Source organism: Peromyscus californicus, unplaced genomic scaffold, assembly GCF_007827085.1.
Source record: "Peromyscus californicus insignis strain IS unplaced genomic scaffold, ASM782708v3 Scaffold_15__1_contigs__length_86483966, whole genome shotgun sequence".
Lineage (NCBI taxonomy): Eukaryota > Metazoa > Chordata > Mammalia > Rodentia > Cricetidae > Peromyscus > Peromyscus californicus.
Window position 1 is genome coordinate 49,141,417 of NW_026294447.1, and position 17,412 is coordinate 49,158,828.

The following is a 17,412-nucleotide window of genomic DNA, read 5'->3' on the forward strand; positions in this document are numbered from 1 at the left end:
TGCTTTGTCCTCACCCTCTACTATGTCTACATTTGTCTGGTTTTCCTCAAGACTTGTCTAGGTCACAGTCAGCATTACTGGAATTAGGGCATCTCACACATGGCCCGGTCCCCAAAGCCTCTCTCCACAGGGCAGACCTTGACATCTGGCAAAGGTAGAGTCTCAGGCTTGCATCTCAATGCCCTTTTTAGCCAAGCGGTTCCCCAAGTGAGTGTCTTGACCTTTCCATGTTTCCTCATCCACGAATGAGTGAGTGAGTGAGTGAGTATGCAAACGAACGTCCTTAGTTGAGAAAGGCGTGGCAGGTCAGAGAACAGGGGAGCCAGCCCAGGGCCCCTGGGACCTGGACCCACAGATGGATGTCAATGAGGAGCTGGAAGCCAGGGGGAGGTGGAAAGAGCTCACCCAGCTCAGACCTGAGGAGCCAGCCCAGGCCTGAGGCTATTCTCCACTGCTGTCTGCCTGAGCCCAGGCAGACTGTTCAGAGCAGGCCCCAGAACGGGAGAGCTTTACACCCACAGATGAGCCATCTCTGGTCTCTGGTCTGCCAGCTCTGTGAAAGACAAAAGCCAGGGGTCCATTTAAAAATCATTTTTTTATTAACATCATCTTCCTGTTTAGCCAAGTGTCTGTCATGTATAAGGAATGTCGGTAAATATTCCATTTGAAGCTTCTTTGTACATATTTCCATCGATAAATAAACTCTGAATTCACATAAAAAAGTTAAACTTAAATAACTCATATTTCCTTCTCTTGTAACAGCCATATATTGGTAAAATATAAATATTCTTAGACTCAAGCTTTGCTCTAGGAGAACGGCAGAGGAACAGTAATTCACCACATGGTACAACTGTTGACAATAAAACCGAGGAGTTGTTGGCTGGTGTCCTGGCATGGACGAGTGGGTGGGAAACAGAAAATTCACATTTGGTTTTGGGCCAAGGGAGGGGCAGGAGAGATGGCAGAGGGGACAGAGGACAGGGCAGTTGCTTTCATTACAGCACTGATAAAAATAATCTGTCCTGCCACTGAAGTTGAACCTGGAATAGATTCTTCTACATTCGCTGATTAAGTCCGTAATCATTTTACTTCAAACCCAGGTGACAACTAACTGAATATGGCACATAATCCATTTTGAATGACATCAGTAGATTCAGAAAATGATCATGGATCTGGCAAAAACAAGACTGAATGAATGCAAGAGGGGAGAGCGATGATTCAGGGTTGGCGTGGTTATTCCACTGTGGCCAAACATCCATCCAGGGCCTCGGTACTGCCGATCCGTCCACTGGGTGAGGGATGACCCCTGGCAGCCTGGCTGGAGCATCCTGGGCCTGTGTGGCAGGTGAGGTGGGTGGCCTTCTCAGAGCACTCGGGGGATGACGGTGAAGGGAACAGCAGGGCTGCTGGCCTCCAGCTCCAAGGCCGTCAGGAAGCACTCGGTGGCTGCAGCGTCGTTGCCCTGAGCTTGGAGGACCTCACCCAGCCCGTTCCAGACCTCATGGGCTGTTGAGTTCACCTGCACTGCGTCCCGGAGGATCTTCTCAGCTAGACTGTAGCGGCCCAGCTGGTGAAGGACCAGAGCCTGTGGAGACAGAGTCAGACACTCAAGGAGCGCCAGGTACCTACCTACCTGGGCTCCTGAGTAAGGGCTCTGGATGTAGGAATGTATCTCCTACTCCAGGCACACAGCCAAGTTCTAACCAACTCCTGGGCTTAGGGGCAAGGATTTAAGACATTGCTTGACCACAAGAAACTGCTGAAATCTATTCACCTTTGAACTGCAAACACGGCAATTTCAGCCAGGTGCATGGTAGCAAGTGTGAAGCCATCTGGGCTACAGTGAGACCCTGTGTCAAAACAAAGCAACCCTCCCCACTCCAAAACAAAAATCAAACCAAAATAACAACTACACCACCCCCAAATCAAAAGCTAAACAAAAAGCAATGTTACATGGGTCACTTGAAAATTTATCCAGAACCAACCAATTGGAAAGGTCTACAGTGACCGAGTGTGGCTGATGTGCTGTGTCCTAGCTGACACCAGCCTATATGGGAGATGTCTGCCATCTGCGGCAGCACTAGTTTTGACATTTAAAAAAATTGCCCAGTCCTTGCCTTAATCAAGTGCCTCATGCTAATGTCCAGTGCTCAGCCCTGCTCAGCTGTGCAGAGTCACCTTTCAGCTTTAGTCAGGGTGTTTGTGTTGATCCCCAAACATCTGACCATAGCCACGTTTCCCAGTTGCGCAGGTCAGGAAGCGCCTCTTTATCTAATGGCATTACTCTTATGTAACTAGCCTTTCCTTCATGTGGAGAGACACTGAGGTCATGGCCAACCTCTACTCTTGAATGTCACAAAGCCATGGCCATCTTTCCAGAAAGGGTTCCTCTGTATTTTTAGGAGTATTACTTTGTAGACTATGCTGACCTCTAATTTGTGACAATCCCCTGCCTCTGCCTTCTAAAGGCATGTGCAGCTACTCTTGACTAGATTGTCAGTCTGTTACACCTCCAAAAACCTCTAGTAAGATGAATTTATTGAGAAATCCTCATGGTCTATTTATGAAAAGATACAGAGGGATGATCTGGGTGAAGGATGAAGGGGGCGGGGAGTCCAATGTCGCCAGCATCCCTCACAGTGGCCTTCTGTCTTTTGGAAAGTCTCTCTTTAGGGTAAATGTCTCCAAAGTGGTAAGTAGAGGCCATGACTCTGATTAGAGTTCTCACGCTTGCTGTACATTTTCTGTGGGGTCAGCTTCACTGGTCTGGTCCGGAGGGCAGTAGGTACCACCCCTCATCCCTTCCATCTCGGCTCTTCATTTGTGCTAAGATGAGTGCAGTATGGTCCTCCATGTTGAGAGCTGCATTTCTTCAATAACTGAGATTAGCTGGATCCCCTGCCTTCTTCAGGACCCTTTAGAAGACTATGCTACCATCATCTTCTTTGAACCAAGGCTCCCCTCCCACATTTATTCTTTTTGTGTATATGTGTGTGTTCCTGTGTGAGTTTCTGTGCACCATGTATGTTCAGGAGCCCACAGAGGCCATAGAAGGCGCAGAATCCCTGGAACTAAACTTACAGTTGTTTATGAGCCACTATATGGATGCTGGAAACCCAACCTGGGTCCTCTGCAAAGGCAATGAGCACTCAGGACTGTGAAGTCATGCCCCAGCCCCCTAAGTTCTCGGTGTTTAAATTCATTCATAGCTATAAATCTGGAGGGGGTGTGTCACTCCCTAGCTTAGAAAGTTAACCCTCCACAGGGCTAACACTCTTCAGTGTGTGCTGTGACCTATCCAGTTTTAAGTAGTTTACTTTGCCTTGGCACACAGACCTGGATTTCTGCTGCTGTGCAAGATACAAAATGGCTAATTCTGCCTACCGTTCACTCAGTAGGGCACTGCCTCTGTCATACAGCAGACAGGAGCAGGAAACAGGGGCCATCTACTATGATCCAATGAGCTACATAGCTAGCCTCTGTATCAGCATCACGCTGTTGGAATTTCCACAACCGTGAGTCATATCTTAATACGTAGGATTACAGGCTTTCCTCTTTACCTTTTGCTTTTAAATATTTCCTGACCATCTTGCCTTGAACTGTTACAGACAAATGTGACAATCCTTTGTTCAGTCCCTGTGGGAGTCAAACTGTATTTACAATGAATCTCTAGGTGTTCATGGAAAAGCTGACATCTTTATGGTGGATAATTTTCCTGCCCAAGAATACAGCATGACCAGTCATCACTCAAATCTAACCCCAACTCTCCCAATAAGCCTTATTCTTTCTAGACATAGCTTCTGTTTACCCCAAGGTGGGCCTAGCTCACTCTCACAATTGTACTTTACCACCAGGCAAGAGCATTGGGTCAAGTCTCAGGGACAAAAGTGGCAGGCACAGTGCTAACTGTGGCCTGAGACACATGCAGGTGATGGCACCATGAGAACGGGCAACTGGTGCTCACTCTCAGCGCACCCATGAAGTAAGTGCTTGCACAGGCCCATGGGGCAACTTCAGCTCACCCCTCCTCAGGACATGTGCCCTGCAGGGACCTAAACAGTTGCACTGTCTTCCGAGTCACCTGCTGGGAAGAGCTGGTGGTCAGTGGGATGACAACACGGAACCTGTGGAGGTCTTCCACTGGGGGTCACAGGAGGAAGAACCCTAGCTGGGGGGACAGGGTTCAGGAAGTCTTGGTGGGTGAGAAGGAGGAGGGTGAGGACGAGGAAGAGGAAATGGAGGAGGAGCAATGAGGACTGAGGGTGACGGCAGAGGTAGCTTGGCCATCCCAGAGAGCTGGTCCCGGTGTACATGGGTTTCCTCTCCACCCCTCTTAGAGAGTAAGGGAACTGGGTAGGAACAGGGAAAGACACTCGGCCCTGGGGCTTGCCTTCCTGAAAGGATGAGCACAACCACACAGTGCAGACAGCAAATGCCTGACCAATGTCTGCCACAAGACCAGCAGTGTCCTATGTGGACTGGATCCCCTAGGGGACATCAGAGCTGTCTCAGAAGGCATGGTCAAGCCCAGTATGTACTAAGCTGAGGGGCACTCTCACTACCTAAAAGGCAGTGAACTCCAGCTGTGGACAACTGTCACCCTATCAGGTGGCTCCAACTTTTCAAGTGAGCAAAAATGGCTTCTCTAGAGTACTGTGCCTCTGGCGTGAAAATGGACCACTGCAGAATCCCTGTTCCTAGCTCCTGGGTCTGTTCAAACTTCTTTGTGTGAAGCTGGATGGTGGGGGGCAACGGCAGGTGGTGGGACAGCGAGTACTCCCACCCCCTGTCTAGGATGGAGCTCTCTCACCCAGACCTCCTCTAGAAACATGACAACCTAACATAATCACTTGCCAACCCCAAGGGCAGGAAAGCAGAACATCAATACTAAGAGCTTCCTGCCTGATCCTTCTAGAAAGTGCTACCTGTCTAGCTCTCCTTTGAACGTTCCAAGCAGCCAACAGGAGACAGGTACAGACAGGGTCTGGAAGGTGGCCACAAGCAGCAGTGTGAAGGGGTCACAAGAGGGGCCCATTTCTTCTCTCAAGATGCATCCCAGTATGTCATAATTCTGAACACACTGGAGAAAAAGGTACTGGATGGCTTTCAGGTGAGGAGACACACTGCATGCCTCTGGCAGGTGACAAGGGAAAGGCCACCTTGGAAGGCACAAAGGCATCCCTGCTCACTTCTCTGCAGGTGGGAACAAGATGCCTGGTCTGCCCTCTGGGTCCTCCCTGTTCCTGTGGCTTGAAGAGGTGACCCAAGGTTGAGGCTGTGGCTGTGGCAGGGGCTCTGTGGGTCCTCTGAGAGAACACTCCAGTGTGTGCAGGTGACATCAAGTAGCCACACTGTCTTTCCTTTGTTTCTCTAATCATTAGTTCATGACTGCATCGTTCCTCTGCATGCTATGATTGGGAAATTGTTCCTAGTCCAAACACAGCTGTGGCCTGCAGCTTGAGAACATCCTGCTCATTTATTCACGGCCCAGGAGGACTCCTTGCCTTCCATTGCTTGGGCTTGCTGGTATGTCCTGTTAGCCAAAAAGTGGCCCAGTGTGGGGACTTGGAGGGTACTGTTCTCTCAATGGCTACTGGTTTCACTCTGCTAAAGTGGGTCCCAGTCCCTAGGCTAGGAGTTTTGTTTTGCTGTGGCATCTACTGAACATGGTGCAGCCTGCTGTGAGGGTATAGAGCAGAGGTCATTCCCTGCTAAAGTCCTACAAGAAGAGTCCTGATAGACGCAAATGATTGACACCCTCGGTGCCAGGTAGATGGTGGGGTGGTGGTGTCTCTGCGGTTCCCTAGTGGTTAGGTTTTGGCCCTTCATAGACCTGGACCTGACTCCTAAGGTAGAGACAGGCTGCCCCTCTCAGGTGACCTTGGAGCTTCCCAAGCAATGTGTTCTGTGGAATGAATTCCTAAAACTGGAGGCTTATGGGGGCTGCCAGTGTGGGCTTGTCACAGGAATGAAAGATAGGCCTCTCCTTACTCCCCCAGTGAGCCAAGGTCATCTGGGAAATCAGTCACACTGTAGGAACCACCACAGCATGTTCTTGATAAGCAAAAGGTTGGCCAGGAGTAGCTGGGAGTTGGCTGTGTGACCCAGGCCCTTCCATGCCTTGAGAGGCCTTCTTTCCCTGCCTTGGCCTTGAAGAGCAATTCTAACCACAACACCACTATCCCACAGGCCCTGCCTGTTCTCCTCTCCAAAGACCAGAAGCCTCGCTCCAGAGCTTTGTATTTAACTGTTCCCACTGCCGCTGGCTGTAGCCCTTCCGTGGTTCAGCCAGGCTGGCTGCCAGTGGCCACATTGCTGAGCCCCTCCCGCTTCCTCTACCTCAGTCAGCCTAGCGCTTCCTGCTGGAACTCAAGTCCCAACAAAGTCCTGGGCTTCCCTATTCCCTGACAAGCCCAGGATCCACGGCTCCTCACAGGTAGGTCAGGAGCATGGACTCTCAGCCCTCTACGAAGCAAGAGAAAGAAAGGAATGCTGACGACATGATCCTGGAACTCACAACTGCCTCCGTATCAAAGCGAACACAGTCTACAGGGTTGATGGTCCAGATGTGCTGGGACACAAGTGGATGTGGTGCAGGCCTGTCTTAAAGAGCAGTGAAAATGTCAAATGACACCAGCCCCGTCCAGTGCTAGGTGCTGGCTCCACCCCCGTCATCCTGACCATCACCAAGTGGATATTGCTACAGATCTGTGCCATCAGCAGGGGGCATCTGCCCCAACCTTGTGAGTTGGGACTGGAACTGTGACACATGTGTGTGCCCTTACCATTGGGTCCTCTCATTGCAGTGGGTAGCTGTTCTGATTATGACCTTGAAGCACCGCCCCTAGAGAGGCAGCAGGTAACTGCTGTACCTGCCTATGATCTTGAAGTACATGCCCCTGGGGCGTGGCTGCTGGAGGGGGAACCTTAAGACCTGGCATGCACATCTGCAGTGCACCCTTCGCTCCCTCATGGTTTGAATGCTGGGGATGACCAGGCAGATCTTGGACTAGGAAGAAGATCAGTGTGGGCTATAGCTCGGTTTTTCAGGCTGTAGTGAGTTTTATCTTCTAATAAATCCCTTTGCCTGTTATACAGACTCCGTGGATTAATAGCTCTAGCTCATTCTCGTAGAGTGTGAGGGGACAGGAGCTCCCTTACTAGCCCCTTTCATTAGACACAAATGCAGACAGCTTCCCAAGCTTGTAATTATTCTAATCAGGTGTTTTATACAAATACGATCTTGGTGATGCACCAAATTAGAAATAAAGGATTAAATTAAACCTGTTATTTCAAATGTGATAACATGGACTTGGCTAGTTTGAGGGCAATTAGCATCTGCCTTTTTGTTGTGGTAATTACTGCCCTAGACTCCACACCTTGCCACATGCCTAGGGAGGATACAGGAGCCTTGGGAAGGCTGCGGTGCACCGAGTCAGAGCCTTCAAGGCCAAAGTTCCTTTGGGGATCTTGGACATGTCCATGGTACTCTGCCCAAGAGCAAGGGCAGCCATTTGCTGAACTCCAGGCATGCCACAGTCTGTTGCTTGTCCCAGGGTACAGACATAGGCAGGTGATATCCATGAAAGCATCCTTCTTGAAGAAGCCATTGCTAAGAATGCATGTGCTCAGCTGTAGCTGGGGCCAGGTGTCCTGTCTCCAGCGGGCTGTACTTCTTCCAGGCAGTGTCTGGGGGATGAGTACTGGGCGCTCTCCAGGCAGGGTACGGATGACTTCTGCTCCACCTCACTCCGCACACTGTCTCCAGGTAGCCATCTGTCACTCACTGGACTTTTAATAGCTTTGTTCCCACTTCTAGGTCAGAAATGCCATCAATGCTACCCTGCAGGAGGCAGGGTTAGGGTAAGTGGCTCAAGGCAGTGATGTTTGGTGGCTCCTCTAAAACCACAGGCAGACAAACACCAGGGGCCAGCAGCGTGGATGAGTTTTTAGTATGCAAGGAGTTGATGGCCATTTCAAGAGCTTGCTCAACTGTCCTGTGAGAGATGTTACATGATCGCAGAAAATCCCCTCCTACTTCCTCACTGGGCTTTCCGGTGGGTGACGACAGGGCAGGGACCGGATGAGCCCCTGCGTCTCTGCACCTCCAGGTAGGTGGCAAGGAATCAAGACAGAAAGGGTAAATAAGCAAGCCCTGAAACATCCTGGATTCAAGAATATGACTGAGTACCGACCCAGACCAGTGCCCTGCCCTGGCTCTTCTAGCTGCCCTGGGAAAGTGAAGGCTTTTTTGTTTTGTTTTGTACCCACGAGTTGGTACAGCTGTGGTGGTCAACTGAAGCAGTGTGAGACTTTGCTCCAGAGAGAGCTGGGGCTCAACCACAGAGGCTTTATGGGACAGGGAACTAGGCCAAGTCTGCATTCACGGCAGTTTGGATGAGGAGGATCAGCACACAGCACTAATCAGAAAGAAGAGAATAAGCTGGGGGTATTTTAAAACGATGTTTCTTTCAAATCAGAGCCTGACAGTGAACTAGTGCCACTCTCAGGAGCCTGCAGGGGACAACGGCTTTGACAGGATGGCTGTGCAGTGGTACTGGAACATAGCCTAGGGCTGCCCTGGGCCTCACAGCTGCCCTCCTCCTCTGCAGCACTGGAAGAGCTGTCTGTTCTGAGCATGAGCACTCTGTGATGCAGCTCAGGGGGCGGGAGCAGCCCATCCTGCTTCCCACTGACTCCCGCAGAAGGAACTGAACGGCACCTGTAGGTGGTAGTGGGGGCTGTTCTGGGTTTGTCTATCTGATCCCGGCAGCCACTGGTGAGGAGGCCTGGTTTCCACTAGGCCATCTTGTTTCCTTTGTTTGCTCTGAGCAGAGGACAGGCAAGTGCATGTGTCCAGGACAATTATGTATGCCAGCCTCCGAGGCTGGCTCTATGCCAGGGCTCCTCAGTGCAGCCACCTGCCTGCATTCCTCTGCCCATGCCCACCAGAGCACACTGCAGGAGTGGGGCTCACACACTGCCACTAGGCTCCCTGGACAAGGCTCCCAGATGTCAGGTGACCCTATCGTCTTTCAGAAGGGAGCAGGGCTGGTTTTCCAGCTTGAGTCAATTGAAACAGTTTTGATCCGGTTTACCCCAAGCCTTCCTGACACACTTGTGCCCACTTAAGATGCAGAGGCAGCAGGTAGCCCAGTGTGGTAGCATGCAGCCCTCCCCCAGCAACACATGGCTTCTGCCACCATCTCTGGGTGGCCTCCAGGCGCTTCAGGGAGGACAGAGCATTCATGAGGCTGCTCAGCCTCCAGAACAGCAAAGGGCAGCTCAAGTTCTGCTCTGGGGACTTAGGCTGAAGGGCAGTGGAGGGGAGACTGCAGGGACAAAGGACAGGAGGGAAATGCCAGCTGCCAGCAGCAGCGGCGGCGAGCCCTGTCGCACTGCAGGAGGAACTGCCAAAGGGCAGCAGGGGTGGAGGAAAGGGTTCTGCAAGTACTGGGTGAGGCCAAGCTTGGTGCTGGGTGGCCTTTCTCCACCGGTGATGGACAGGACTAGGGTGACATTAAAGGTAACCTCTAATCCCTGTGGCCTCTGCCCTTCACCCTCCCCCACCCCAGCCCTGCTTGAATGCCAGCTGCCTCCTTCTTCTCTCGCTTTCCTCCAAGCTAACTATAACAAATACTCCACCTTGTAGACAGCTCCTAGTCAGCCCTGGGATATGGTATTCGAGGCAGGGGCTGGGGGTGCAGAGGTGTTGGCACTTAGCACAAACCCTTGAAGTTCTTCCTCACTCACAAACACCTCCTGCAAACACCAGGAGGAAAGGGCCTGGTGCCTCTCCTGAAGGACCCCCACTGCCCCCCACAGACAGCAGGCCTCTGTTCACCAGTGATATTTGAGGGCAGGAGGTTGCTCTCCCACGGGGCTCCTTTTCCAGGTCAAATCTTTACGTGAAGAAATGGGCCTTCTGGAGACTAGGCCTTCTGGCATCCACTCAGAAGCAGACAAACCTCTTACTTTCATCAGCCTGGGGCCAAGCAGCTGCAGAAAGCGCAGTCCTCAGATGACAGGCTCTGGCTTTCTGCTCTTCTCAGCGGCCAGCGGCCGGCCTCCTATAGGGTCTAGTCTTGCTCTGACCAGTTGCTCTCCACTCCCCTGCTGTCCTCTATTCCTTCCTATTCCCCCTGCGGCCCTGGCCTTCACTGACCTCTACTGAGCCTTTCTATCTAATCCCTAAGCTCTGATGCTCCGAGTCCCCTGAAGTCATGTGGAGAAGTCCCCTTCTGTTTCTATCTGGCAGTCTTTAAGGACCTGGAGGGAACTTCTGGACTAGCTTCCTCCCTTCCTCTGTCCCTACCTTCTGGGCTTTCCAACATGGTAAATTCAACCCTCTCTCCATATGACTGCATTCTGCATCCTCAAAGGAGGAGGCCTCACCGTGGGTTCAGAGAAAGTCACCATTAAGCCTTAGGAAAGCATGAAGATGGCTTTTCCTTTTGAAATGTTTTTTAAAGGCGTGTGACTAGTGGAATCTTTTAAAGCAGCTTTCTTTCAGAATGGTCTGGAATATCCTACAGTGTATTCTGCAATCAGGAACGCTGGAGTGATGGGCTCTCAGGCAGTGGGGGTGCCCGCAGTCTGGCTGTAAGCCCACGGGCCTGCTCAGCCCAGGCCTTCAATTTCCTCTGGCCTCATTTCTTTCAAAGGGGGTGCTCAGCACTAGTGTCAACCTATCTACAGGCTGTGGTGGCTTTTAGAGAACTGGGGATCACTGGGACAGTCTAGGAAGGGACCACAGCCACCTGGCTAGTCACTTCCAAGGCCTGAGGTGCCCCAAAGCCTGCCCCTTCCCACAGTTAGGCGGTGTGGAGAGTAAGGTACGGGAGCACCCCCAGGCCCATCATCCTTATTTATGGGTGGGGTGGGATGGGGAGATTAGTCCCCAATAATCAGTCGGCTGAAATCCCTGTACAGATAATGTACTGTTTGTTTGCTTATTACCTATGTGCTTTTTTTTTTTTAAGAGAAAAGCAGAAAAAGGAGATTTATTCAATGTGGTCTCATTTTTTGGGGAAGAGGAACAGAGAGATCCAATAATCCCTCACTCCTACCCCTGGCACATCTTTAGGGTTCTGAAGAAAGATCACTTCTACATCATGTACTGAATCCACTGCCATGGAAATGCTGTTGCCAGCTGCCATGCTGAAACACTTACAACGACAAGAAAAAGTCGGTATGTATCTTGAACAGATGTGTTCCCCCACCCCCAAACAGCTTTAACCCACGGTTGGATGAGGCTGTGGATACAGAACCCATGAAGGTGGAAAGCCAACTGCCCTCCCTACGCTGGGATCACACAAGAGAGCTGCGGAACATTCTGGTATCTGTGTCCCCAGGATGGAGCTCTGCCCACTCTGCTACAACCACAACTACGATGTCTGGCTCTTTCCTTCCATCCATAATCGTGCATGGGGCACTGTGGGTGCCTGCACCGTGTGGCTGGCTAGAGACTCAGGGGCACAGACTGTCACAGGAGCCATGCTTCCTGTCCCTCCAAGAGCACAGGCGTGGGCCTGGAGGGTGGACTTGCCGTGGGTCTTGTCCTGGTCTAGTGTCCTGAAGGGCTGTCCCTTAAGTGTGCAGAACCAATGTCTGCCTGAGGGAAGGAAGCTACAGGACAGCACTCCACTGTCCCAGATGACAAGATACAGCTCTCTTACCCACCTGCTAAAAGGATGAGAAGGTTGAAGCTTAGGACCCATGACCACTTAACTGTGTGTGTGGGTGCTGTGACCCCAAGACGCCTCTGAGACAGAAGACCCCATGTGTATCTAATCCCTCCCACTGGACACATCACCCCAAGGCAGGTGCCTGGCTCTTGAGAGGATGAGGTCATTTAATAAGTAGTCCAAGCCCAATCAGAAGGCAATGAGGCCGAGGAGCTGGGTGTCACTGTCACAACGGTGTCAGAAGCAGGCACTTGGCTTGGACAAACTGCCCTGGCCCCAGACACCTTGACTTACCCCTGGGGTCAATGTGCAATGATTTTGCTGGTCGAGAGGGAGATGTGGTTTTTCTAGCGGAAAGACACTGTATGTCTCAGCTCCTCTCTGGGGTCATGCTGCCTTGGAAAATCATACCCAGGCAGTCTGAATGCTGCCCCCTGGCCCTGAGACAGGGAATATTCAGTGGCCCTGGTGTCAGCACCTGGTGCTTGGTGTTGCTGCAGGCGGGGACCCTGGAGTCCAGGCAGGGGGCTGTGGGGAATCCCAGCACCAGGGGAGTTCCTGCTGGCAGCAGTCTGAGGCATGCTGCTCACAAATTCAACCACCAGTCAGCACAGAAGCACCGCATTAGCGCCTCCGAAGCTCTGCCTGGTGTGCTGACCCAATTGAGGAGGCGTCAGGCCAGTCAATCCTAAGCAGCATCAAAGGACAGCAGTGAGCAGAGAGCAGGGCCACTGATGGGGGCGAAGTGACAAGGAAGCCTTGGGTCCTTAGCAAGGTGTGGGGATGGGCCTCTGCCTCACGCTGAAATTGGAGGCCGTTCCTGGTAATGGTCCAAACTGAGCCTCTGGCTCCCTCCCCCAACTGCTTTGCTGCAATGCGATGAGCTCATAGGCTGGACCTGAATTGCTCTTAGGAGAGAAGTGCCTTGGTCCTGATGCTGTGGCGACTGCCATTCCCTAGTCAGTGCGTCTGATTCTGTGGGTGCTACCTGGCTGCCCTTACTGGTACTTTTCCACTGGCAATGGGCAGGAGACTCGGGTTGACTTATTTATACATCTCCCTGGTTGACTTATTTATTTATTTTTATCTACCTTCGCCAACAACAAGCCAGGCAGAAAACAAGGCAGGACAGCCCTGAAGTCAAGCGCTTCCCCATGGCCCAAGTTATCCACGCAATGGAAAGTGTGGTGCTAATTACCTCCCAGGGGGGCCTACCTGCCTCCACAGGAGGCTTCTGTCCCTGCCTGTTTGGGAAGGTGGTATGCCACCCCAGGCAGTGTGCCGGCTGAGACACTGCTGTCTGGGACCACTGTTTCCACAGGTGGCTTGAGCAGGCCCACATAAGAGGCTCACCTCCTCTAGCACAGGGGGCATATTCTCAGGGCCTTGGTTGGGGGTGGGCAGGGCTTCCAATTATGGGCTTGTCATGGTCACAACAATTTACATGTAACCAGCCAACAGAGAAGCTGTACTGAGGGTTTCCTAGAGTCACAGGGCCTAAGAGTGGGAGTCTGAGAGACGCTGGCCCCTACTATGGTGGCCCAAGCCTGGAATCTCTTTCCAGTAGCCTGGCAGATTCTTGGTGCAGTCCTCTTCCTCACCACCTGACTGTAAACCAGACAGGAAGCTTCAGGGAAGAGGGATTTATTTTGGCTCAAGGTTTGAGGGTGGACAGGGGCTCTTGGCTGCGGAGGCAGAAGCGTGAGGCCGCTTGCTTACACCTTGACAGACTAGCAAGCTGAGGGGCTGAGCTATTGCCCTTAAGCCTGATTCCCAGTGACTATACCCACAAGTGAGGCCCTACTTCCTCCTTAAGGTCCCCTCCCTGCAACAGTGACATCAGCTGAAAACCAAGTATTCACACAAATGAGCCTGTGGGAGTATAATATATCCAAACCGGAGTGCCTAGCCTCACAGGGCCAACCTGTTCTCGGAGAGGTGGAGAGGGAAGCCATGCCTTTGGGGGTGCTCTCTGCACTCAGTCTGACCATCTTCCACCACCAGCGCAAGCAAAAGCCTGGATCCAGCAACCTTAGTGAGATGCCTGGGCAGAAGGCAGGGCCGGGAGCAGCCCAACGGCTGGTGGGACATCCTCTCTCCAACCTACTGTGGGACCTTCTACCGAATGCCAACCTAGACTGAGTTTCTCTAAGAGTCTCACTTTTTCAGTCTCAAAAACAGCGGGCAGAGTATAGGACTGGTAAGGTCTCTTATTTAAAGCGTATTTTGGGAGCACCACATATTTTGGGAGCACCATTACATACTCAACATGTATGCTGTCCTAGGACTTGAGAAGTAGTAGCTGATATGACCAGGAAGGCTTCTCAAGGAAGAGGCTGGGCAAGACCAAGGGGCTGAGTGAGTGCTAACCTTCAGCTGCAAAACTGAGTGCCACAGGAGAGCTTAGGGCTGTGTTCACCACATACTGCCAGGGGAGGGGGCCAGTCCTGATCCCCTTCTGCACACAGAGTGGCTACAGGTGAGGCTAAGTGCAGCCCCAAGGGCTCCTGGGCTTTCTGTCTTCTTAGGAGCAGGTGGATGAGCTTGGGCTCACTGAGTGCCAGAAGGTTCCAGGATTTATAGAAAACTTGGAAAGAAGTTAACAGTACAGCGCAGAAGCCACCAGCTGTTGGACTAGGGAACCCCAGGCTCTTGGAGGCAGAGGACATTTTTACTCACCTTTCCTTCCACCCCTGGGACTCGCAGTGTTTAGATAATGCATGCTGTTAATTACAAGCCATTCCAGCCCCTAGGACATTTTTTGGTATATTTTAAATACTCCATAGATGACTATGGAATGGGTATCATGTCCTGGACCTGCCCATCACCCCTCTTGTCCAGCTTCTGTGCCAACTGTACTCTGGGCCCCGTGCAGATGCTGTGTGGGAGGTGGGGATGATGATGGTCCCTTCAGCCAGGAACGTCAGCTCCCACACCTATCCCTGAAGGTTGCGTGGGGACTTCTCTGGGCCCCATCTGAACTTCCACAGGGCTGCCCAGATGACACAAAGCCTCAGCACTCCCCACAGCCTTTTCAATAGACAGGGAACCAAAGCGGATGGTCTCCAGGTGCTGGTTCCATGGGGATCGTTTGACTCACTGGGATCCAAACACGGGGATGATTTACTACCTGCCAGGGTGGATGTGGTCACTTTGGCCAGTACCTTCCCCATCCCTGCCAGGGTCTGGCAAGAGCAATTTTTCCATTTTTAAACAGGAACAAACAGAAATGATAAGACATTTTCCGATGAAGGGGGGTCTGAAAATGATTAGCCTTGGAAAAATTGTCCCTAAAATAACAAGACAACTCATAATCTTCTATCTGGATGGGAAAGGGATGGGCCTCACTGGCCAGTGCTAGGCTCCACTCAGCCACTCCTCATCACACGCTTGAGCTGCTGGTCCACCATCGCAGAGAAAGCCGCAGTTCAGCGAGGAAAGGCGAGAAGAACAGAGACCCAGCAGGCACTCTCTCCCCACACACCGAGCTCTTATCATTCCCACTTGAGTGCAGAATAAATCAGCATCAAGATCAGAGGCTTCTCCTCAAGAGTTCCCAGTCAGTGCTGGGAGCTGGCGTGGGAGGTGCTGCTCACCTGCTGGCTGTGAGGGACCATGCTCATTTGTATGTGATCCCTGCTATGGAATGAGCTGTGGCCAACACTGAGCATGCCTGATTTCTCAGAAGCTCAAAATGGGTCCCTGGGGGCATGACCAATGACTTGGAGGGAGGCTGGAAAATTAGAATAAATTAAAGCATCCGCCATCACTCCTGTGGCTGTCCTGCTCACTGTGACATGTATATCCTAGAGACCCAGGAAAGGTAATGGCTCTTCTGTGCTCTAACCTGGATGGTCATACCCAGAGGTGACCTGTTACAGGCGCTGGCTGATCCAGGATCGGCTGCTCTATAATCCTGTGCCAGGCAACTCTTGTTCTCTGACTGGACACTTTGCTAAAAGCAAGCCCCTCTTTCCTAAGAACATGGAAGGGGCAAGTCCACAGGGAGACCTCATGTCTGTCTCCTCTGGGGTCTGGGGGAATCTCTCATTCCCCATGTGACTTTCACAACTACCATGTCTGGGAGAAGGGCAGGCAATGGGGTGAGGCACTCGTGCTGGGTCAGAACCATGTCTACATCCCCGAGGGCAGACTAGAGGTTGGCATGACTGCTTCTGTACTACACAGGTCTCCAGTATGTCAGATCTAGATTCTAGAGGCTGTTTTTTTCTGCTCTAAACTGCGTACTCCTAGCCACTACTCTTTGTGGCCCTGGCCCAGGTAGTTCTGCAGTTCCTCCCCGGCTTCTTTCAGCCCCACTTCTACTTAGAGGGCAGGCATGCTGTCTGCTCTGCGCCAGGGCATCTTCTGCAGATGAATCCCGAGGTGGAGCCTTGAGTGCTCTTCTCTACCCATGGTCACTGTTCTCACGTCTCTCTGCCTCCCTCCTTCATAATAAGTCCCCATCTGGCCCATGAGTGCAAGTGATGTACCAGCTAAGATGACTCTCCAAATGAAAGAAGCCCAGACTCGTGCCACTTGCCATTTTCCACAGTTTAAGTTCTCCCAACAAGACTGACTTCACGCTACCCACGTGAGCTCACTGCAGCAGCTTGGAGTTAGAGGAGAAGGCTATGCTCGATGGGCCCAGAATGCACTGTGGGAGCCTCCTCATTGGCAGGAGCTGCAAGAGGCCTCAGCATTGGTAAGTGGGACCAGTACCCTTCCAAATGCAGCTGAAACTGCTGGAGTGCCTCCAGGTGACACTCGAGCCACCAGACACCAATATTAGTGTCCAAACCATGCTGCCCTCTGAGGGTTGACGGGAACAACACACACAAATCAATTGTCTTCAGCACCGAGAGAGACACAGGGAGCAGCTCCTGTAGGGGGCCCCAGGCTCTATGGTATCTCCCCAGGAATGTATCACCTCGGAAACATGACTAACTTTTCTATGCAGCTTCCAGTTGGTTGCCAGCAACATGACCTTCTTTGGAGCCTGACTTGCCTGTAGCTACTTCTCAGGCAACAGCTGCGTCCGTCCCTGGCATGCTTGCTGGTGGGTCTGCAGGCATCTGAGTGAGGCAGTGGTGCCTGGAGAGGGGCTGCTGCCAGCAGGAAGCTGGTGACTGCAGCAGGCTCTTCAAAGGCAGAAGTGTATTTGCTACCTTTGTAGAAGACACAATGGGCAGGTAGAGAATTTAACAGCTCGTGGGAGTTCTAATTAGAGAGCCAATTATAACTCGATTGACCTGCCTTGCTTTGAAAGGCTTGGAAACATGCATGTTGTCCTTAGGAAGAAGCAGATTTTGCTTCTAGTTTGTTCGGGGAGGTCTCTGCGGGGACCTTTCACTTGAGCTTGGTTCCAGCCCCATGCACCTGTCTGTAACATGAACTGCTAAACGGTCTTTTAATAAAAGAAATCTGGAACCAGATAATGGGGTGAAAGCTGAAAGATCAGAGAAGCAGAGCAAGCCACAGCCACCACCTCTTACCTCACCGACTCCTCAGCCTGAAAAAGTCTCTTGCCGAAAGGGACGCTTCTGCCAAAAAGCCTTTAGTTCCTGTCTCCTCACGCCTTCTATACCTTTCTCCGCCCACCATCACTTCCTGGGATTAAAGGAGTGTGTGCTTCCCAGTACTGGGATTAAAGGCGTGTGCCACCACTGCCTGGCTCTGTTTCTCTCCTAGACTGAGTCAATTTCATGTAGTCCAGGGTGGCTTT

At 51.8% G+C, this 17,412-nt stretch overlaps 1 protein-coding gene across 6 annotated transcripts in view; it reads right to left on the reverse strand.

The window, feature by feature from the left end:
* Positions 1–576: 576 nt before the first annotated feature.
* Ttc7b (tetratricopeptide repeat domain 7B) overlaps positions 577–17,412 on the reverse strand; it is a 216,825-nt gene continuing 199,989 nt past the window's right edge. For all 6 annotated transcript variants that reach the window (XM_052738772.1, XM_052738769.1, XM_052738767.1 and 3 more), the window contains one exon: positions 577–1,585. In XM_052738772.1, coding sequence (XP_052594732.1) covers positions 1,364–1,585 — 222 coding nt within the window. In that variant the 3' untranslated portion in view covers positions 577–1,363. The remainder of the gene's footprint in view (positions 1,586–17,412) is intronic.